This window comes from Barbus barbus, assembly GCF_936440315.1.
Source record: "Barbus barbus genome assembly, chromosome: 44".
Lineage (NCBI taxonomy): Eukaryota > Metazoa > Chordata > Actinopteri > Cypriniformes > Cyprinidae > Barbus > Barbus barbus.
Genome location: NC_136722.1, coordinates 6374676 through 6398175, shown reverse-complemented (window position 1 = coordinate 6398175; position 23500 = coordinate 6374676). Strand labels below are relative to the sequence as shown.

Sequence of the window (23500 nt, the reverse complement as noted above, 5' to 3'; positions counted from 1 at the left end):
CCACCATGGAAAAAGCACTCACACTTTGAATAATAGAGGACGCCAGGGCCTGAGAAAACGGCCCTAAACTAAAAATGTCTCTAGTCAGCAGTCTCTCTCGCTCTCTCATGCCTTAAAAACCCTTGGCCTAAAGCCCAAATGCAACAATCTGCAAATACCTTTTAACACTTGAGCTTTAAGCAATTATCGCCCAGGCGGTGAGTCCACTGGGGCTGACAGCAGCCTCTACCCACAATGCTCTTTTCTGAATCACTGAAGGACAGCCATATAGAGCTCTATGGCCATACTGTCCACTCTCAGGGCTAGGTGGGTGTTGAGTATCTCATGCCTCAAATAATGTATCAAACAGAAACCATCGCCTCAGACATCTCCTTCATAGGGTGAAAAAGCTACAGCTGATACGTTATTGCTGCCAAGACTCCAAGGACACTATTATAAAGTAGAACAGCATTCCCTCCTTGAAATCCTATATGCAAAGAGGCATAATGGCAGCATTCCAAACGGAGCAGGCCAGCGATGAAAGATGCAGTAAAGTGTTGGATGAGTGTGCTGTACTGTGCACAAATGTCAGCTGGTTTGTGTCTCGGTCAGTCAGTGTGTGGACTGCAGTTATGCAGCGATTCTGTTTATAGCATTTGAAACGGTTTCTAAACATGATCCTAATTAAAACTTCCTCCTGCACGTTGTGCATGCACATTTGCTGCATATTTCTCAACATTTCTGTTGTATAAAAGTAAACAACACTTTACAAAATTGACCTGATTTACTTTGTCAAAGCAGGTTTTCAGCTTTAGTGTGCACAAAATTTATTTCCAAATTTTTACATTTGATTATAAATGAAAAAAAGTCACATTATGTGTTGCAAGTAGTGCTGGGCAATGATTAATCACAATTAATCGCATCCAAAATAAAAGTGTGTGTGTACATAATATAAGTTTGTACTGTGTATATTTATGTATATATAAATACACACACACATGCATGTATACGTTTAAGAAAAATTATATATTTATATATTAAACATACTTATAATACAAATTATATGAATATAAATATATACATGCAAATATTTTCAAAATATATACTGTATGTGTTTTTATATACATAAGTATACACAGCACACACATATATACACATACATAAATATATATACACACACACACAGTAAATATATATATATATATATATATATATATATATATATATATATATATATATATATATATATATATATATATATATATATATATATATATATATATATATATATATATATATATATATATATATATATATATAAGGGGTGTCGAATCATGCCGATAGTCGAATCATGTTTGGGGGCGGGGGGGCAAAATACATTACCAAGAGTTAAGTCAGACATTCCAGTCAAAATTACTGACGTTAACACACATGGAAAATAGTCTAACCGATGCCTCGCAGATACAAACGGGGTAAATAATGTTTTGTTTTGATTAAAAGATGAAAGCGAAACCCTAAGAATTCACAACATTTTTTTCTCAATAGTGGTCTCATAAAGGATATGATATAGTAATTAACGTTTCTGTTTTGAGCTGCGCGCGCTGAAGTTGACAGTAGAATGAAGCATTTGATAGCAGGTGTTTAATCAATGGGATTTAACTCATTTATCTCATATAGAATACGCTTCGTTATTTATACAACATAGTTAATATCACGACTTGTAGGCTAACGTATCTGCACAAAATGACCCAAATGCATGAACAGATCTGCGTGGCTCTGAATTAACTTCTTTTGTGGAGGCGTTCTTCACGCAACACAATAGTGTTCTTATTATAATGTTATGTGTATATAGTCATTAATATTATATTGTTGTTAGTCCTGAAGCGCTGTTCTGCAGCATAACTCAACCAAATGCATCTTATAAATAATATACACCGATATATATAAACCGGCTGAAATGTTTTGAAATCACTTGTACCCTAGCGGATCGAAAAAACACATTCTTTCACTCTGCCTGTGTCAGTTTGAGTCTTGCTAAAGATTGAAATCCAAGATACTTGTCGGTCACGCATGGAAAGTGAAACTTAAATCTGATTTATTCACGCACGTTAAAATATCTTTCTTTTCAGATTGTTATTTAGAGCATTATCATAATAGGGTGTATATTAACTTATTCTGAGAAAACCGGTAGTTCTATGTGAAATCAGATATTGAGCACCCCCATATAGCCAAAATGGTATGATCATATCACCCCGCGAATATTCGACTGTGAGTCGAATCAGGCTCCTCCTATCGAAGCATAGAATCGTTGACTATTCAGGGTCACCCCCAATATATATATAACTTTTTGGATGCGATTAATCGTGATTAATCGTAGCCCAGCACTAGTTTCACGCTAAATGAATGATACACCAATAGTAGATTACATGTGCAACTAAAGTCAGAGGAAGATGATCTCGTTGAAGGGACTGTGTGAAGTTCAAGCCATCCTCAGCCCTCTGACATTTACTATTTCACAGCTCAGAGAGAGTCTCACTGCCAGGACAAACCTACATCATAATAAAATCCTTACTGGAGCAAGTCAGTTCACTCAGCAGCCTCAAATGGCCTACAAATTGGTGTCCCGTTATTTTTTTATAAAGAATTATAACATTAAATATCATGCACTTTGTTTGGATAGCTTTTAAATACAATGTTTAAATGATCGAAAAAGTAACATTACTAAGAAAGGGACATCATTTGGAGCCTTTCAACAGCACAGTGAAAAATACAAGTAAATCATCTCATTCTATTTGCTCCATTTCAAGATAAACTGTAGTGTAGACTACATTTGTCAAGCTCAACCATTCGACCTGTCACCCAAGCTATAGCAAGAATATATTCCAACTAATTTACAGCCTTAGTGCTTATAGTATACTGCCTGGATGTGAGCTACTAAACACACAGCAAATCAACTAGACTTGGTGTTAAGAAGCCCAGGTCTACCTTGAAAGACCTTGGTCACCCCAGTAATAAATTATTCTATGTTTGGCAAACAGTAACAAAACATTCAGCCAAAGTCCAGTGGATTACTGAACAACAGCTACGTGCAGGCGATAAAGCTGCTAAATGGGCAAAGCTGCAGAGCAACCACTCTAATGGTCTCCAAGTGTGATGTAAAGCGAATTTATCATTTGGATCATTTATTTTTTGCACAACTGCCCCCAATGACTCATTATCAGATTCTGTTCTCTTCCTTTCCTTGTTTCAGAAAGGAAGAGAAAAGTGTGCAAGACATATCAGATTAGTGAGTGCCAGAGGCAGAAACACCAAAACAAAAGGATAGGCCGCTGAAATATTACTGATTTCACAGAAAACATGGACACCAATTACACTTAAGTTTCTATTTGGATGGTTGGAGTTTTGACAGATCCTAACTGTATTTTACATAGCATAGCCACACATTTGGATAGATGCTATGTGTTTTTCCTCAAGAATTAGATCCCAGGTGAAGAGAATATAAAAATTAATTACTCCTAATGTGCTTTCCATGCCCGGGTTCCGTGTGCCCTTGCGTCTGACACATTGCATTGTGTTAATTAGTGGAGTTGCACAAGAGAGACGGCTGTGGCAGTTCTGAACTGTTCTGCTCCTAATTAGAAAATATTTTAAAGACCAGGGGACCGACACAACCTCTCTCCAGTCTCTTCCACTGCCAATAATAACCCCATTCATGATTAACTCTGAATACTTAATCAGCAGTGAGAGCGTTTGTCATTCCTCCACAAAAATTACTCTCAGGGAAAGTTATAGCTCAAGTTTGCAACTACATTCAAAAATACAAATTGGCGCAAACATGGTGACACTTAACCACAGTAATATCCATTTACCACTAAAATGATACAAGATCGAGGGCTCAGTGAAGCTCTGTCAATTCAGCCTACAAGACCACAGAGAGATTTCTGCATGTCCAAGGTCGCTTATAATGAGCATTTGGGAATGCAACATGTGCCAACAATCTTTTTATTTTTTACTTATTACTTATAACTTATTATTATTATTTTACAGTAATTCTGAAGTGAAATTACTTTATTGGGGCCAAATTGTTGCAGCCACAATCACACATTTCAGATTTTATATTAAATCGCACATTCAGAATTCTATCAGAACTCATAACTGAATTACATATATAAAGTAAAAAAAACACCACCACCACCATTTAGGGATGCAAAATATATTAACACCACATCAGTTATCATTTGATATCATTATTATTTTTTTAATTGGTTGAGATTTAGATGTGCACTTTTCCCTTATTTTTTATATTTAGATCACCAATGTCATCTAACATTATCATTAGAGTCATCTACTGCTAACTAAAGTTAATCTTTAAACATTAATAAATTAACAATGATGATAATTGATAAATGCCATCTTTAAATCCCAAAATACATATCTATTTTCACTATACAATTGGTTTATTGTAATGGAAGAGCTCTAATTTTTTTTGCGATTTAGAGTTGCTTTTCTTTTTTTTTTAAGTGTATTTGGTGATGAAATTACTCCAGCCATCTGCTTCCAACATAACTGGATAGAGACCAGCAGGTTTACAAAACAGAATTACCTATTCATTGGTAGACACACATGGAATAGGGCCAGACTGGGTGCTGGCATGTTGGTTGAAAATGGTACAAGTTGACAGAACATCCATTTCAAAGTTGAAAGCGCAAAAACAAATCCACCAACAAGACATTTAAACACACTGGTGCGGGTGTCACTCACCTCTGTGCTCCCTGAGTCAATTGCTTTGTCCACATACAGCAGCGACTGTCCCTCCCCGCGGCATACACCCTCCGACCAGGCGGCACAGCGCAGGTGAGCGCAACACTGGCCTGCAGGCGCAATAGAATAATAAACACCATCAGCCACTGAAAGACACAAACAGTGACGCTAGAGTGGGTTTACCTACCAGTGGGGTCGAATAAAGATGCAACGTTAATGTCATCAGGAAGGCCAATTTGCCCCAGTTCATCCCAGAACTTCCGGCAGGGCTCCTCAGCAGCAGGGTCTGTACTACCAGGAGCAGAGGTTGAGTGCAGGCCGCTGTCTGGAGAGCTGACCCTGAGGAAAGAAGTGAACGGACACATTAGGTTTAATATGCAAAGACACTGAAAGAGTCACAAAAGAATATTTGAAGGTGGCAGCTATGTAGCCCACTCCTCTGTGAGATAAACACTTGGTAGTTTATTTCTAGATGTCAGCATCCCAGTCATGTTTTAAGAAGGCCTACGGTGCAACTACAACATCCATGAAGCCCTGTCTGCAACGGCGAGGTATGGGGTTATCATACTTGGCTGCTACACAAGGACTGGCTGTTTAGAAGCAAAGTATGAAAGAGACAGAGAAAGAGAGAGGACGAAAGAGGGCCGGAAAGGGGGTGGGGGGCTGGAATGACTGGCTGCTTGGATGTGGCGCTGAGAGAGTGAGCTACAGAGACTCAGAGAAGCGGAAAAAAAAGGAATTAACATTTAAAAAGGGAGCCGATTTGAAGAGGGCCAGCCAGAAGTGGGTTGCAGTGGGGACAGGATGAAAGACTACTGTATGCGATCCCTATTCTGTCCAGAACATCTGCATAAATATAAATATACTGTTTGGTGTGCTACTTCCTCTTTAAAAAGACTTGTATCAGAGGAGGAGTGACATTAGGGACATTATTTTATCGTAATGAAATCCATGATTGTGTTTTTTTCAAACAATTCCCTTAACATCTTTAGTTCATATTGTTGACTTGGGATTTGTGAGTTTTGGATTTTGTGTTTTTCGTAAGAAAGGAATACGCTTACAGGAGCCATTCAAAAATTGGTCTATTTCATACTGAGGTTCCTAAAATGTTAGGTATGGACCTTTCCAAATATCAGGGAGCAAATGTAAGTCTTAAAAATGTCAAGGCAGCATTACAGGCATCCTTTACTGATAGGACAATCCAAAAACGCCTTTAGAAATTGATCCAAGAGAGTCAGAGAGAAACACTGATTAAAATGTTTTATTCAATACTAAAATGTATTGACAGTAAAATGTACAATGTGATAAAATTGACTGCACGACTCACACGTGGAGCTATATTTGTGAGTAAAGTCACTGTCTATGTAGACCATTCTTAAGTTAATTTTAGGATACAGCCTTGAGGCCAATTCACACTGCACCATCAAACGCCGACAAACGTCAGCTGACACGTCCCCCTGGTTTTGTCTGTGTGTTACCCCTCTACTCTGTCCTCCTCCACCACCTCCCACCTTTTCTCTGACGGCTGATGACTTTGTCAGCTTTTTCACTGATAAGGTGGCAACCTTCAGCAGCCAGTTCTCCGCACCACTTATCCATAGCCAGCCTGTACACATTCCACTCTTCTCTTCCTTCTCTTCCTTCTCTCCCCTCATGGTGAATCAGTTCTCCAAATTTCTCTGTGCCAGCCGTCCAACATCTCACCAACATTGCTACTAGTGCTGACTCACAACAACATATCCCTAACTACTGGAACATTTCCAAGCACATTTATACAGGCTCGGGTAACCCTACTGATCACAAAACAAAACTCAATCCTACAGACCAGTTCCTTTTCTCTCTCTCAAAAAAAAAAAAAAAAAGAAGAAAATAATAGTTTGATCATCTCTGATTTTCTCCAACAGAACAACCTACTTGACAACAACCACTGCACAGAGACTGCCCCACTGACCATTGCCGAAACGCTTGGTCCGTCTTATTATAGTGGTCCTGTCTGCTGCTTTGACACTGTAAACCACCAGATTCTACTGTCCACCCTCACCCTCACAGGGCGTCACAGGTACAGAACTTTGGTGGTTCAGTCCTATCTCACGGGCAGATCTTTCAAGGTTTCATGAAGAGGAGGAGTGTCTGAGTCACATAAGCTAATAACTGGGGTTACTTGAGGTTCAGTGCTCGCTCCTCTCCTTTATCCATTTACACAACCTCATTGGAAGGGATCATAAAATGCACATGGCTTCCACCACTGCTATACAGATGATACACAGCTCTAGTTCACGTCAGACCATTTCTGATCTCACTACATTGGCTCCCAGTCGTGGCCAAAATCAAATTCAAGGTTTTGACACCCGCTTTCAAGGCTGCCACTAGAACAACACCTCCCTACCTAAATTGCAACCACTTAACCACCCCACACCCTTAAACCGCTGAAAACAAACACACACAAACAAGGAAAAAATCCCTTTTTTCTTCACTGTATGTGTCCTTTGCTCTAGCATGCTTCCCAACCTAGCTATCTAATAAACCTGCCATTGTATATTACAAGATTATTATTCGCTCGGACAAATTGCTTTTGTTCCTCTATTGGAATTCACTTTGGATAAAAGTGTCTGCAAAATGCATAAATGAAACCTAGTCCTGTTGGCACTGGTTGGTGCTTGTTTTAGTTTCTCTAAAGTTTGTCTGGTCTTAGAATGTTTGAGAATTGGTGTACTATAATCTGGGGACTGTTGGCATTGGTCGGCATCTGTTGGGGCAGTGTGAAATAGCCTTTACAATTCAGCTGTCTATGGAGACACTACACAGCATGGCAGCTCACTAGGTTAAAGAACAGTTACACTTTAAAAATAAATGTCTATTTTACAGTGATATCAAGACATATTCTTGGGGGTCACGTGACGCTTTCATGAGCCAAGACGCACATTAGCTGAGCTCTGTGTAAATAACCCGCCTTTTGCTGTTTTTCATTGTCTTTTCTTGCATTTGGGGTAGTTTTTTCGTTGGTCGTTGGTCTGGAGATGCCACACAGTCGGAAGCTCGCTTATCTTTCACCATCATCCTTGCCAATTAAGAAGAAAACAAAACCAGCGGCCGAGGAAGAAAATATGGCGGTCACTATAAAGCGATTTGAGGAGCAGCAATGCGCAACGAATTCGCCTCTCACATGACCACAATCCAGAATATATGCTCTAAAGTTGACTTTTTAATCGGGGAACAGAGAGAGCAGAAAAAAGTGATCGGCAAACACACTGACCGTCTGGATGCCCTCGAGCGACAAGTGACGGATTTACAGGACTGCAGCAAATGCAGTAATCTCCGTCTGCAAGGACTACCTGAGGGGGCCAAGAAAGATGACCCAATTGGCTTTCTGAAATGGTCACTGCCGGTCTGGATCCCATCACTTGCGGGCAGAGATATCGAGATCGAAAGCATGCATCAAGTTTACTCCAGAGCTTCAACTGATCACTCCAAACCGCAAGTGTTTCTCTTCAAACTGTTATGCTACAACGACAGCAATTTGATTCTTAATGAAGTGAGACGCCACGGCCCTTTGAAAGCAAATGACGGTGCGATGTTGACCTTTTTCCCTGACTTCTCTCCCGCGACGGCAAAGAAGCAGAGTTCCTTCAGTACAATACGGAAGGAATTGAAAGAGGCAGGTCTGCAGAGCTTTCTTCATTATCCGGCTACGCTGAAGATCGTCATGAAACACGGCGAGACCAAACTAATGCATTCACCGGACGAAGCGCGCCAGTTCCTGAGCTCGATGGACGTGGCATAAGGGTTTGATAATACCGAGTGACTCAACTTCTGATTTATTCATCTAGATCTTCATGTGATGATCTACTACGGGCAGTTCTTCATGCTAAGAAACTTGGTATCACTAATGTACAGTTTTCAATGTACATGATGCAATTATTTACAGTATGTTTGTTTCCTCGTTATGGAGAGTATACATCCTTTTTATTTAATTTTTTTACCCCACTTTATTACTCGTGTGAATTTGAAGTTATTCTGTTCTTTTATAATAGGGCTAATGGCAGTGATCTGAAGAATTATACTGGCTGTCATGTTACAGTCACTGACTAAAACAGGGGAGGGCGGCAGCCTGGGGTTTTCACCCCAGTCTGCAAAAGTTTTATGGGGCGGGTTTTCTTTGTTTAATGGGTTTTTAAAGGCAGACTTGAGTTAATTCATTTGCTGTGGTATTGCTTTCTCTCATTTGTTTGATAGTAATGACTGAGATTAATACATGTTTTTTTGGAACTGCTGCAATGAAAAAAAGTTGACATTGCTTTAATCCAGGAAGCTCATTGTGGAAGGATGATGTTCATGGATGCAGTGGTGAATGTAATGAGGTGGTCTCTTTTGCTGCGACTGTCAATAAACTAAAGGTGTTTTGATAACTGTTAGAATACATTTTAATATTTCCATTTTACACAGAAATGGTGATAATGCTGACAGAATTGCCTGTTCATCCCTTGTGAAAAGTAATTCTCCCCACTGATAATTATGTTATTTCTACTTCAGTTATTTACTCTTTTCTCCTCAAACAATCATACAAACCTGTATCTGGTCTAAGGATATCAGTGGTGACTTGCAAACTTTGTTTTCTGGTCGGATTTGGGAGACAATCACATCATCCTCAAAGAGCCCCAGATCATCAGATGATCCATTTGGGATTGCTGCATGGACTTTGTCTGTCCCCTTTGGGGCGCTTCTGTGTGCGTGTGTCGCCTTCCCCATGTTGCAGTTTGTGTCCGTGGGGGGCAATTTTCACTCACTGACAGGTTTTGTGAAATCGCAGAGAAATGCCTGAAATCAGAGGCTTGTTCAAATCGGTGCTTGTTCACGCGAGTGACAATCACGCAGTGTGAATGATCAAAAATGCGCTCGGAAAGAATCGCAGACGACTGTGAAATATTTGGCATGCTATATATCTGGACCTGTCTGTGATTCTAAATCCTGCTGTGCAGATGTATTTTTCAGTCGGAACTCATTTCACAATGACCTACAGCCAATGAGAGAGCAACATACAGGGTAGCAGGGGAGGAGTTATATGAAATGTAGTTTGCGGTAGGGCTGCACGATATATCGTTTCAGCATCGATATCGCGATGTGCGCAGTCACATCACAGGATGTGCGATGTTTAGTAGGCCTATACTGATCGTTATATTTACACACACAGACACTGCGTCTACACCAGACATGACAGCTGTACAGAGACATCCATTTTTAAATAAATTTAGTAGCAGAGCTACTGCAAGCGATTTTCAGTGCTGGAAATCCATTTATCCTTTGCTGAAACTTCCGTGTCATTGTGGAGAGCGCTGATCACGGTTTCTTAGCGAAAGCGTAAGCTGCCGATCGCTTTGAAAAGAAGGAGAAAGTGGCACGGCCGGTGTTTTCCACACGTTTTTAACGGCTCTAAAGTCTGTCTACATTGGACGCAACAAAGCGACTGTTACAAATCATTTGAACTTTGTGTCAGTACGTCATAAATAGAGCGAGGCATCGTTAGAGCGGGGATTTAGACCGGGATTAGAGCGGGAATTGCAGCATCATTGATTATGGGTTCTACAGTATTTTGTTGCGTTGCACGTCTCAGATGTGGACACGGTAAGAGCCACACAGATGCACGTGAACACTGAATTCCAGTCACTTCCGCATCTAATTGTGCCTGAAATGACACGTATGCACAAAAATAAGTAAAAATGCATGTCTCTGAGAGTATCCATGTAAAAGTTGCTTATGACTTAGGAGAAGGTAAACAACAGAGAAAGAAAATGGATGTGTTAACAGTAGCTATATTCACAGCAGTTTAATGTTCCTGATCCTGCTTTCGGAGTCATGAATGTTAATCAAACAACAAAACACAGAGAAAAATCTATTTTGTAGCTTTAACACAAATTTATTAGATTTCATTTACACAGTTAAGACTATGCAGTGTTATTTTACATTTGAGTATTCAACCTGAATACTGTTAGACTTACCAGTTTATTTCATTGTGTATCTTTGTTCTATTATAATTAGCTATGGTTGAAATTTGATTATTTTCTATGCTGATTTACTCGCCTATAAAATGAAGCCAATCATTGTTTTTTTTGTTTTTTTTTTTCAAAGAGATATTCAAATCATCTGGTCATTTTTATTTTTGTCATATCGCAATATATATCGCAAAAAAAAAAAACAATATCGTGTCTATATGGGCCATATAACCAATATAACCAAGTTTTCCAATATCGTGCAGCCCTAAAAATCTGTTGGTCACATTTAATGTCTGCAATGCCTCAAGTTACAATAACTCAAACAATGTCTGCTCCACCTTAACAGTCTCCACCTTAAATTATATGAAATGTTCCTCATTCGCTCTGGAGCTGTTATTGTTTTCACTATCCTGTAAATAACTGGCACAGTTCCAGCTCAGATCGACCAATCAGATTCCTCCAACACAACAATCCACCGCCTGTTGGCAAGCTGCCAGAGACTGCACAGAGAGCATTACGTCAATATTCCTCGGGGACGCGTCTGATTGGTTAAGAAGAGCTGAACAAATTAGGCACTCATCCAATGAGCCTGAGGGTGGCTGTGGACAGGAACTTTTGACAACAACAGGTCACGTGGAGCTCTGTGAAAGGCTGTCAGTGGAGTTTTCCCTTATAGATTTCTCCTTTAATCCTCCATCTAGTAAGTAATCATCAGACAATTCTGGCACCAAATTAATTGACCCAAATTGAATTGTGGTGTGGTGGATTCATTAGCACCTCCCAGCGTATTTGGGTCAAAGCACTCCATTCCTCTCCATCAGAAAGCACAATGGAAGAGAACACAAGTTCTGTGTGACCCAAAACTTAAGTAATCAGATTCCATCCAGCAAAGCTATAGTCTTTATTACATTTATTGTTTTTTTTGTCTTTGTTTTTGGGGTTGGGGGAGGTGGGGGGTGCTTTCCATTTCCAAGCCTGATTTTTTTTTTTGTCCTAATTTAAAGGAATATTTAACTCTAAAATGAAAATGCATTAATTTAACCTCTCATGTCTTTCTAAAGCCATGACTTGCTTTTTTTAGGCTGCTCTTTCTCTCCATACAGTGAAAGTAAATGTTTACTAAAGGCAATCAAGGTATAAAAATAAAAAATTAAAAGAATCATACAATTAGTTTATGACTTGTGTTCTATATCAGTGTTTGTCAACTGGTGAGACCGTTCTGAGTGGGTCGGCCAAAGAAACGACATCAACAACAAAAAATGTAATTCTAAATGTTTTTCTGATGCGAGACTTATTTTAAAAAGACGTGCACGAAAGCTGTTGACACTTCTATCAGATGCAGTTTAAGTAAAGAGTGCCTGAAAAAAACGCACTGTCCCTATTCAATATCTGTGGTCTGATGAGATGTTGACAAGTTTAACGTCGGTGCCATTATCGCTCACCTCAGAAAAGTGAACTATCCTGTCCTGCCAGATGTTATACAGTGTTCATAGAGTGCACTCTTCAACAGCACGCGCGAACATGGCACCACGCTGTATATCACTTCACTAAAGTGCAGAAACTACAAGCATGCTACAAGAAATAAAAGCAGTAGAGACTCCTGACTGTAAATTTAGGTTTGGCAGATTCTAGGTCGTAGGGCTGACAAAAAAAAATTAAAATAGAATTTAAAATAGAAAAACATCTCATGTTTTTAAATGAAAAAAGTAGGCTACTCTTTGTGATTGGTTTTCGGGCCTTAGTATTAAACTATACATACTTACACGATGCTTGTTGTTTCTAATTGTTTAAACAATGTAATTAATTATATATGGTTTATAAACTTTATTTAAAAAATTATGCACTTTTCAAAGATAGTCTTGTTTTTGTTATTGCTTTGAAGAAACGTGCATTAGTACGGTAACATTTTACTCGATGCACCCTCTTGTGGCCTCAGGAGAGAAGCCAAAAGCGTTTTTTTCCCTAACAGAAATGATGCCTTTTAAATTAGGATATAATTTGAATATAATATTTTAGTACAAAATTCGAATTTAGTTTTTCAGGCAATTTGACAGCCCTACTAGGTCGTGGCACTAATATGAAAAACATTTTACAAACTTTATATCTTTATATCTCTGAACACATGCGGACAAAATTTTGGCAGCGATATCCTTGCGTTATCCTGTGGGTGGCGCGCTAATGTTGATTGACAGGCTCGGAGAGCACGCATAAAATCCTGTATTATAACTGCCTTAATACAGCATTTATCACCTCCAAATGTTGACCTATAATAGTTTAGAATGTTACGCGAATTGCTCCACAACTTGTGAGGAAAGACGATTATATGTCTATTCTCAGAATAATAATAAAACAAACACAATATAAACACATAAAGGCTATTCATATGAGCACATTTATACTGTTATATAAAGGATTTATACTGTTAATTTGATCCACTACTCAACATAGAAAAAAAAAACCAGACATGCCAACTAGTTACTGACCTAATGCAGACACATAGCTGAAGCGGACTGATAACATTTTGGTGGAGCGAGGTTCACGTAAGGTAACGTGAAAATAAACGAGGCAGTCTCAAAACTGCCCCAATTAAAGTGCGCTGCAGTTTCCCATTTCACCACATATTTACGTTACAAAATTGTGGGGCGCTGTTGAGCTCGGGAGGTCTCAGGCACCGTCTGCCCCGCTTAGTATCATGTATACATGCCTGCTACAAGTCATGCGCAAGATTTTAATATATACTGCTTATTTTACGACTTAAAATAGTATAGAAAATCTGAAAAATATTTGTTGCAGAATGCGGAACACATTTACAATTTATTATTGTTTCAGTTTAAATAGAGGTCTATGTTGTGGATGAATATTTTGGTATATGGCCCATATAGACGAGCTGCGCCTGAATAAAAGTACAGTACCGATAAATCACATGCCAGTACTGCCTGTGTTAGCTGGGAAGGATTAGCATGAAGGTATGATATTCATTCTATTCAGGTGCCGTTTCCACGTTTCATTAACAGTTCATGTTAGTATTGTATAGACAGGCTAACTGTTGTTTCCATAACCCAAAATGTGTAATTTTGTACATGTTTAAATGACTGTGGTGGCCCATACCAAGTTGTATTAAAGAGGTCACATAATATGATTTCAGCTTTTTAACTTTTGTTAGTGTGTAATGTAATGCGAGCATAAACAACATCTGCAAATTTACGAAGCTCAAAGATCAATGCAAAGGGAGAAATTGTCTTTTACAGAATTAGCATAGCATCGCCTACAGCGAACGGCTGGTAAGGGACTACAACAAAATAATTCCGGGTTAGTGACATCATAAACCCAGATAAACCCCGCCCCCGGGAACATCCAATGAAGGGGGCCATGCTGTGCTGCTTTATAGAAGAGGAAGAAAACTAGGGGTGCACGTAAAAATCTATTCACTGTCTGAATCGTGATTCTAACGATTCTAATGGATTCACAAGTTTCAAAATCAACGTTCTAAAGCAGCGGCTCTCAATCCTGTCCCTTGCGTCACCCTGCTCTGCATCTCTCTCTCTCATTCAGATCAGCTCAGCTCGAACTCTTCTGTTTATACACTTGTTTTCACATAGCTATGACAAGCGTTAAACATGGACACACATGCGGTTTCCGTACTGTATTAAAGCTTTAATCATGATAAAACCGTATATTAAAAGCTAACAGAAGCAGTAGCATAATAAAAGCGTATGTAAACGTATAAGACAACAACAAACAAAAAACATATGCCTACCATTAAAAGCCGTGCTTGCACAGGTACTGCGTGATCCTCTTCACTAATATCCTCTGCGTCTCAATCGGGCTCAAACTGATAAGCAATATAGACAACGCCATTGTTTACAATACAACCAGAGCACATCCCGCTGAGCTGAGGGGTGGGATGTTTAGACACGCACTAGAAGCGGTTTAACAAAATACAACACACGGGGCCAGCTAACCAATCAGAGCCCATCGTGTATTTCTGAGGGAGGGGCTTCACAAAAGCAGGAAATCATCAGCTAGTTTATCAGAGAAGGGACATAGCGGTAGGGATGGGCGATATGGCCTAAAAAATTTATCACGATAATTTCAGGTATTTATTGCGATAACGATACAAATGACGATAATATATATATATATATATATATATATATATATATATATATATATATATATATATATATATATATATATATATATATATATATATATATATAAATAAATAAATAAATAGATTAAGTTTTAGTTTATTTCATATAGTATTATTAATGCAATTAACTTGAAACTTTCTGTACACAGCCAACTTATGGCCATGCTAATTATGATCAACAGCTCATCTCCATTAATTGCTCTTATCAACCATAATAATGCGTTACGGACGCTTCATATTAAATCATATGCATAGGCTACTGGCACACATTTACCACGTTGCTGATGACTGAAAGCCTGTGTATGGCTATACTGCTGTGATCTGTTTCAGGCTTTCCATATCATAACATTTTAGAAATTAATTCATTGTAATATCTCAGAAATGTCATATTTAACGAGAACATCGCGAAGATTTAGACTGCTTTGCTGTTTGGGTCAGAAATGCACAGGACTGAAGGAAAAATCGCCAAAACTATTTTAAATGTCATATAATGTTCATTGTTAATATTATCTTATCTAAACTTTTTATGTGTTTCAAACAAACTTATGTCGCCATCTGCGTTGCATTCATGCAGAGAGCAAGATTTTGCGTGTTCACGCGCATGCTGTGTGAGACGCTCAAGAGATGTGGGCTACATCATTCTTATTTGTCTACATTTTTTTTTTCTTCATTACAAATCTTGTTTGGTTTTATTTTGTATCATTGCCTGTTAAAAATAATTCACTATGTTATGCAGATGCAAAACGCTAGACTGCGAATAAGATTAGCTACAGTTTCACATTTTATAAATATTTGAACAATATATTCAGCATATTTAACAACCTGTTTTGTATCTTTATTTAATACATAAGCGATTTATTAAAACAAGTTTATGAGGCTATGCTCTAGAGTCTAGACTATTATTCATATGCAAGTGTTTGTGCGGAAAAGAATGCGCATGCATGACAGTGAGGTGCTCGCGCGGATCACTTGCATTTTTTCCTGATAATGAAACAACTTAAAATAATAATAATTAAAAAAAGAAAACTTAAAATTGGGGCTCGTCACATACATGAGAAATATTTCTCAGGGCTCTACGCTTACTTTTCTTTTTAGGAGCGCTTGTGCTTCTAATTTAAAATATTTAGGAGCACGGTCAAAAATTTAGCAGCACCTTCAAATCAATAATCAACAATTCTGATCAAAAATGGACCTTCCCATTACGAGGTGATATTTGACTCCTTAAAGTGATTTACAGGGAATTTTGTTTTTACCTTTGTAATGGCATTTTTCTAACTATTAAAAGTATGGCATCTTTTGTCAAATTCAAATGGGACGTGTTTCCACTCTTTGTAACCACCATTTTTCTGTACACTTTGCATATTACGGTAGTTTGCTCCACATCTGATTTTCTGTAACCAAACCAGTTCCAAATTGTGGAGGTAGCTCCTCGCGTAACAACAAGCTCCTCCTCATGGTGCGTTCACACCAGACGCGAATGAAGCGTTAAGCGCGAGTGATTTACATGTTAAGTCAATGCAAAAACGCGAATAGACATCCTGCCGCGCAATTCGCGCAAATGACGCAGCGCGAATTGAGCGTTTAGAGCAAAATTCTATACGCTCTCTGTGTCAGTCATACATGTGCGCCTGGCAGAAGCCCCGCCCATGTTGTGCAGTGAATTTCACGCGCGAATGAAGCGAGTAAACCCAAAATGTTCACGCGTCCAACTACGCGCGAATAGCGCGATTTATTCGCGCAAGTCGCGTCCGGTGTGAACGCACTGTCAGCCTCACGTCCGCCTTCCGCCATGCTTGTTTTCACTCCGCACATTAACAGTGAATCGGGCGCGCACAAAACTACGTCATCAACTAGACTTATCGTTATTATCGTGAGGAGTCAAATTTTTATCGTGAGGAGAATTTTCAACGGTATATCGCAAACGATAAGATATCGCCCATCCCTACATAGCGGTGTGAAATAATGGTAAATTATGTCAAAAATAATGCGTTTTTTAACAAACGAAACATTAACACAAGTGGGTGATGGATGACCATGGGAAAACATGGATCCCAAGGCCAAACCAGTTGAGAACCACTGTTCTATAGCCATTCACTTTCCATGTATGGTGAAGAGCCTTGATAATCTACTAAAATAATACTAATAATATTAATACTAATAATAATTATTATTATTATACTAATTATAAAATATTTATTTTAGCTTGATGGAAGAAATGAAGTCATAGAGGTCTGAAACAGGGTGAGTAAATGATTACAGTTTCATGCTTTATTTCAACAAGTTTATTAAAGCTGCAGTCCGTAACTTTGTTTGGTTAAAAATGATCCGAAATCAATTTTTGAGCAAGTACATAACCAGCCAGTGTTTAAAACTATCTCCTTCCTTTAGCCTGATTCACAACGGTAAGTTTGTAATATTTTCTAATTTGAGTGGTACTGGTAGTTTTTGCGGGAAATTCGAGCATGCCGCCACGTCATTATGTCACTTCTGTAAACTTGAAGCTGCCCCCGGCAAGTAGGCTGTATCGCATGTGAGGATGCTGCCTTTTCCTGCCTTTTCTCACAGCAGCCGGAATAATTACATTTATTTTGATGGCGGATAGTAATCGAGAATGGATTATATGTTTAAGAAACACATAAATGACTGAAATTAAATTATATTCCAGTTTTAAATATGCATCTGATTGCATATAGCCTATGTGGGATTACACAAGTTTTGTATTTTAAAGAGAACTAGTTCTAAGGAAGAATAATTTGCATTTGGGGTTAAAAGAATACACCTAGGATGGATTGAGGGTGAGTAAATCATGGGGTAATTTTTATTTTTGGGTGAACTATCCCTTTAAGGTAGTAAGAGCAAAATAAATTTTAAGATTATGTGAAAAATTCAAACCTCACCATTACAAAGATGAACCTAGTTTAGGAACTAATTTAGTCCAATTATGAGGAGTAATTACACCGGACATTCTAATGAGATAGTGCCTAGCACAGCACTCAGTATTATTTCTGCTCTGTGGAGGTCACTGGGGTCACTGCTTTTTAAACAAGGCGCTTTTAGTCCCCACAGCAAACAAAACCGGCAAACCCTTCTGAACTCCCACCTCTACACAACCTCATTACACATCACAGCTTAAAGCCACGTCAATCAAACACTTCAGAGCTGTACCAAGCCACTTTCACAATGAACACCACGTCCTGTACTTTCTCATTCCGCATGCCACTTATGTACAAACAATGCAACAAGCTGGAATTTTAAATAGTTTTTTCTCTATAACGGTCTTTGCAAAAGAATGTTACAAATTGCAAGAGTCATTTTTAACAGTTGAACAGGGTCCTAATATGTCATATAAATTGATTACTCACTGCATGAGATACTAAAGAAAAAAAAACAGTAGTGTGGTGAAATCAATGATGGTGCATATTTTGCATCTTTACTGAAATGTTTGGTTTATTTATTTATTTTTTTTAAACGACTTTGGAGAACTAAACATCTATCCAAAGCACCTTCACCAGACAACAGCAGTAACAACTCACTTTTTCAGGCCGCACCCACGATGCCCTGGGCTTCGGTTGTTGTCATGGTCATCAAAATCATTGTCATCGTCATGGTAATCGTCGTCCTTCTCAGAGCTGCCACGGCGGTTCCGGATGTGCAGGGGGACGTAACCAGGCGTCGGTCCAAACAATTTCAACTCACCCTGACCCAAGAGACTCTTTTCTCCACAGTAGCAGAAGGCACAGAGCTTTTCTCTGAGAGGGACAAGAGAAGAGATAAAAGCAATTACTTTCAGACTTTCAACTATTCGATTAGAAACCTAAACAAAGTAAACATTAATAAGTACACAAATGTAGACGTGACTGCCTGGCCAGCATTGCAAGTGCATGCTTCCATTCTGCATGCTTAATATATAGTGCAATGCTAAGAATGCAATGTGCAACTTCCAATGTTATGAATTCCATTGACACATTTTATTTGGCAAAGAAAAATGAATTTGACCTTTCATAGCCAGAAGCGGTTGCATTCAAATACTTGGGTAGAGTGTTTTGCCCCAAGTCATTGAGCAGTTCCGCATCCAATCCTCACTGTTTTATTTGTCCAACAATCTGACTAGTCAGGGGTTTACAGTCCATGTAGTGCCCCAGACCAAACTCAAATAGGATAACGGGAGAGCACATAACATCCTTGGATGGCTCTGACAGTGAAATCACACCCCAATTCAGTAAAATAACAAGAGATCCTAATCAACCTACTAGTGTTGTCACGATACTGGAATTTCTAACTTCGATACGATACCTTGAAAAATATCGATATTCGATACCATTTTCGATACCACGGAGAAAAAAACTGCCACAATATTAAGGGGGTAATTTTTTTAATTTAAAGATAAATGTAACAAATCGAGAACATGCGGTATATTTTACATGAACAAAAAAATGTCTTGAGGTACTGCATTTGTTGATTTATTTATTAATCTTTTATTAATCTTAGTTAAATGTTAATTGAAACTAACGTTTACTAATACATGTACTAATTAAAATCCAAAGTTCTATTTGTTGATATTCTCATTTGCTTCATAACCAAAATATTTCCAGATATAGGGCCCTATGAAATCCGTTTTATTTTTCCCCAAATTCAGTTTTATTTTTTTCTACATTCAATTTTTTCCATTTTAATTTTTCTGGATTCCGTTTTTTTCCTGTTTGAATTTTTCTGGACTCTTTTTTTTTTTTAATGGTCAAATTAAATGCTATTAATCTAAAAGCATGTCTAATTAATTAAAATCATGAAAATTATACAATTTAACATTTAATTTATTAAAAGTGTAACAAAAATGACACGTTTTATTTTTTTCTCACCTTATGTTTTATTGTTACCAAATTCTGTGTTTTAGCATGTCTATTATTTGAATGCATACAAACAATTTTTATTTATTCTTACAGTAGCCTTATGAAATGTATTTTCCCCCTCAGAAATTCTGTGTTGTGTATTTAAATTTTACTGGATATCAGATGAAGGCATAAAACAATTTTAATTCATTTATATTTGAATTAATGAAAATTAAACATTTGCATTTTTGGCAAATGAAGGGGATTTACTATTAAAATTAAAATAGTTTGTGATTATTTCTTTAAAAAAAACTTAACAGTAGTAGTAATATGTACATTCTACTAAATAATAGTAATATAGCCTATTTCTGGCACACGGTCTTTTAATAGGCTGTTAAACCGAACTTTTATTTTGACGGGTTGCCGTGAATACTTTTAAAGTTCTGTGTGTGTATGATATGATGCTAGTTTTACTCAAATTAAATGGTAAAATGCTCGTAAAGTGCCTTTCAGATCAGTTCTGGAGATATTGTTGATGTATTTATGTCCTCATTGAGAGGCAGACGCTGAAATCACCGCGAGCGCCACATTAGTAAACACAACCGCACGTGCAGCACATTCACACAGAGACGCGCAGAACATGCAGGATTCATATTTAAATCCACTTTTGCAGCTTAATATTTACAGATACTAGTCCATATCGCGATTTGATTTAAGTGTAATGACCTACTTTTGATTAATTCATCCAAACTTTGACAAATTCCGTCACATTCCGCGTTAAACTGTAAATTCCGTTTTTATGACTGGATTCCGTGCGCGTTCTCTGCATCGCGGAGATCATAGATCCTACAGATAGCGCTCCTGCTGTGTTCTTTAACAACCAGAGCAGTCATCTTTCTATTCACTTCACTTTTGCTATTTAACCAGAGCGAAGGAGACGAGTGCTAAATGTTTAATTGTTCATAGAATTTATTTGTTCTATTTTGTTTAATTATAAATACATGCATTTATTTATTTTTAAATTATTATTATTATTTATTTTTTTAAATACCTATTTGTTCTATATTTAATGTAAACACTATGCTTAGGCAATACATTGTAACAATTGTCATGCCAATAAAGCACATATTGAATTGAATTGAATTGAATTGAAAGGGAGAGATGACAGTTGTGTGTGCGTTACCTGCGTGCTGCGTCTGCACATCTCTCTCTACAAACAACTAATTCATTCAAAAACAGTGATTTTACCACCTCGTTGCTGAGGAGTATATGGTAGCGATCTAGTTTCTAGGCCATTTTATTAATAAAAATTGTGGGGAAGCGTTAACTACAAGTTTAACTTATGTGTGTGTGCAGCGCAATCTGTGATCTCTCTCTCTGTGTGTGTGCGCGAGTGATGCATGTTGGTTAGTGTGCATCAATTAAAGCAGTGCATTAATACGGAACGGTGATTAAACTGACCTGGAACTACCTGTGCACTAAACGGTTTTACTGCATACCTGCCAGCCAATCAGAATCCAGTATTGAGATAGACCATGGAATAAAGCGTAATAAAATATACATTGTGATTTGGCTTAATGTGATAGTCAATGTGATAGTAAAGGCAGCAATTAAATTTGTAAATATGAAATTAAATATTTCATAGACCCTAAATATATTCATTTACCTGGAATGAAGCCAGATTTCGGCCCAGTAGATACAGAATTTTCATTTTTAGTCAAGACTTTTCACTTTTTTTTTTGTATTACTGACAAAACTATGTAAAAAAAAAAACTAATAAATTACCCAACTGCCTCATTTTCTACTAAATGAATTGCCATCTTGATGCAAAAGTTCCCACAGTGGAGCCATGCATGTTCTTGTACAGATGTCTCCCTGAGAAACGATTAGTAACCAAACTGCACTGAAATGTAACTACTTTGTTGTAGTTAAACACATGGTCACCAGTCTAAACATTCATGATTTTTTGGTTATTTTCTGTTATTGGGCTTTTCAGCTGGAGCATTTGTATTTAATTGTATTTGCTGACAATATTTTGAATAAACATTGTGATTGTGGGAAATCTTTGTGAAATGTCATAACTGTCAGCGAGTTCATTTATTTTCTCAAACACTCTTTAGCTGCTCGTTGTGCGGCCCATGAGAGCTGCTGTCAGTGGGAGATGTGATGCACATGTAGTACTGGCTGAAGGGGGGTCTCTCTCCTCTCGCACATTTTGCAAATGGTACTGCACATTAGCGAGTGCACAAACTGTACTAATTGGGAATCCAAAAGAGAGCGTTCTCTCGCCCCCTCCTTTTACTAATGACAGCAGCAGGGCTTCAGCAGTCCCCTCCCCCCGACTCCCTCGCTTTCACTCAGTGTGCAAAAAAAGCACACTAGCTGCGGCCATGCCTGTGTACCAGTGTTTGCAACAGGATTCTGCTACTCGGCAAAATCCTGTAATTGGGATTTTCAACAATATTATGTGTACGTTTTAAACTGAATTGTTACAATAGTTACATATTATACTAAAGGTAACACTTTATTTTAGGGTCTCTTAACTAGTTGCTTATTAGCATGCATATTACTAGAATATTAGCCATTTATTAGTAGTAATTAAGCACATATTAATGTCTTATTCTACATGACCTTATTCTACATCCCTAATCCTACCCAATACCTAAATTTAACAACTACCTTACTAACTATTAATTACTACCTTACTAAGCAGCAAATTAGGAATTTATTGAGCGAAAAGTCGTAGTTAATAGTGGATAAGTGTTCCCTATTCTAAAGTGTTACCTATTATACAGTGCTATGCATAAGTTTAGGCACCCATGCTAAAGTTGACTAAAAAGAGGAATAAAAAATAATCTTTTGGAAATTGAACTTAATGCCTTAATTAAAAAAATTGGGAAAAATCCAACCTTTAAGGACACCAATTTTCTTTGTGAATGAATAATGTATCGTAAATAAATAAATGTTCTTCCTTAAAATACAGGGTGCATAAGTTTGGGCACCCCTATGTTAAATTCCCATAGAGGCAGGCAGATTTTTACTTTTAAAGGCCAGTTACTTCATGGATCCAGGATACTATGCATCCTGATAAAGTTCCCTTGGCTTTTCGAATTAAAATAGTCCCACATCATCACATAGCCTTCACCATACCTAGAGATAGGCATGGTTTTATTTCAGTTAGCCTAATAGTTGGTTTGATTTGCATTGAGAGGTGATCTTATGGAAAGTACTCCATGCCAATCTCTAGGTATGGTGAAGGCTATGTGATGATGTGGGGCTATTTTAATTCGAAAAGCCAAGGGAACTTTATCAGAATGCATAGTATCCTGGATCCATGAAGTAACTGGCCTTTAAAAATAAAAATCTGCCTGCCTCTATGGGAATTTAACATAGGGGTGCCCAAACTTATGCACCCTGTATTTTAAGGAAGAACATTTATTTATTTACGATACATTATTCATTCACAAAGAAAATTGGTGTCCTTAAAGGTTGGATTTTTCCCAATTTTTTTAATTAAGGCATTAAGTTCAATTTCCAAAAGATTATTTTTTATTCCTCTTTTTAGTCAACTTTAGCATGGGTGCCTAAACTTATGCATAGCACTGTAATTACTACTTTTTGTTTTTAAATGTTAATGTCTGTTTTAAAAAGAATCGCGATAGTTAGGTGAATCTATTTTTTCTCCCACCCCTAGTGTGTATGTGTGTATTTTGGAATAAATGTGAACTGTAATCTGTATGTAGCTTGATAAGAAATATTCTTTGCTTTAATTATTAGAACATTAATTTAATTAT

The 23500-nt window shown here is 37.7% G+C and overlaps 1 protein-coding gene across 5 annotated transcripts in view; it reads right to left on the bottom strand.

The window, feature by feature from the left end:
* The window catches only part of LOC306863589 (histone-lysine N-methyltransferase 2C-like), a 150581-nt gene that overhangs the window by 74103 nt on the left and 52978 nt on the right, over positions 1-23500 (bottom strand). For all 5 annotated transcript variants that reach the window (XM_079407012.1, XM_079407014.1, XM_079407013.1 and 2 more), the window contains exons 5-7: positions 18414-18629; positions 4928-5079; positions 4741-4850 (exon numbers count right to left, since the gene is read on the bottom strand). In XM_079407012.1, coding sequence (XP_079263138.1) covers positions 4741-4850; positions 4928-5079; positions 18414-18629 — 478 coding nt within the window. The remainder of the gene's footprint in view (positions 1-4740; positions 4851-4927; positions 5080-18413; positions 18630-23500) is intronic.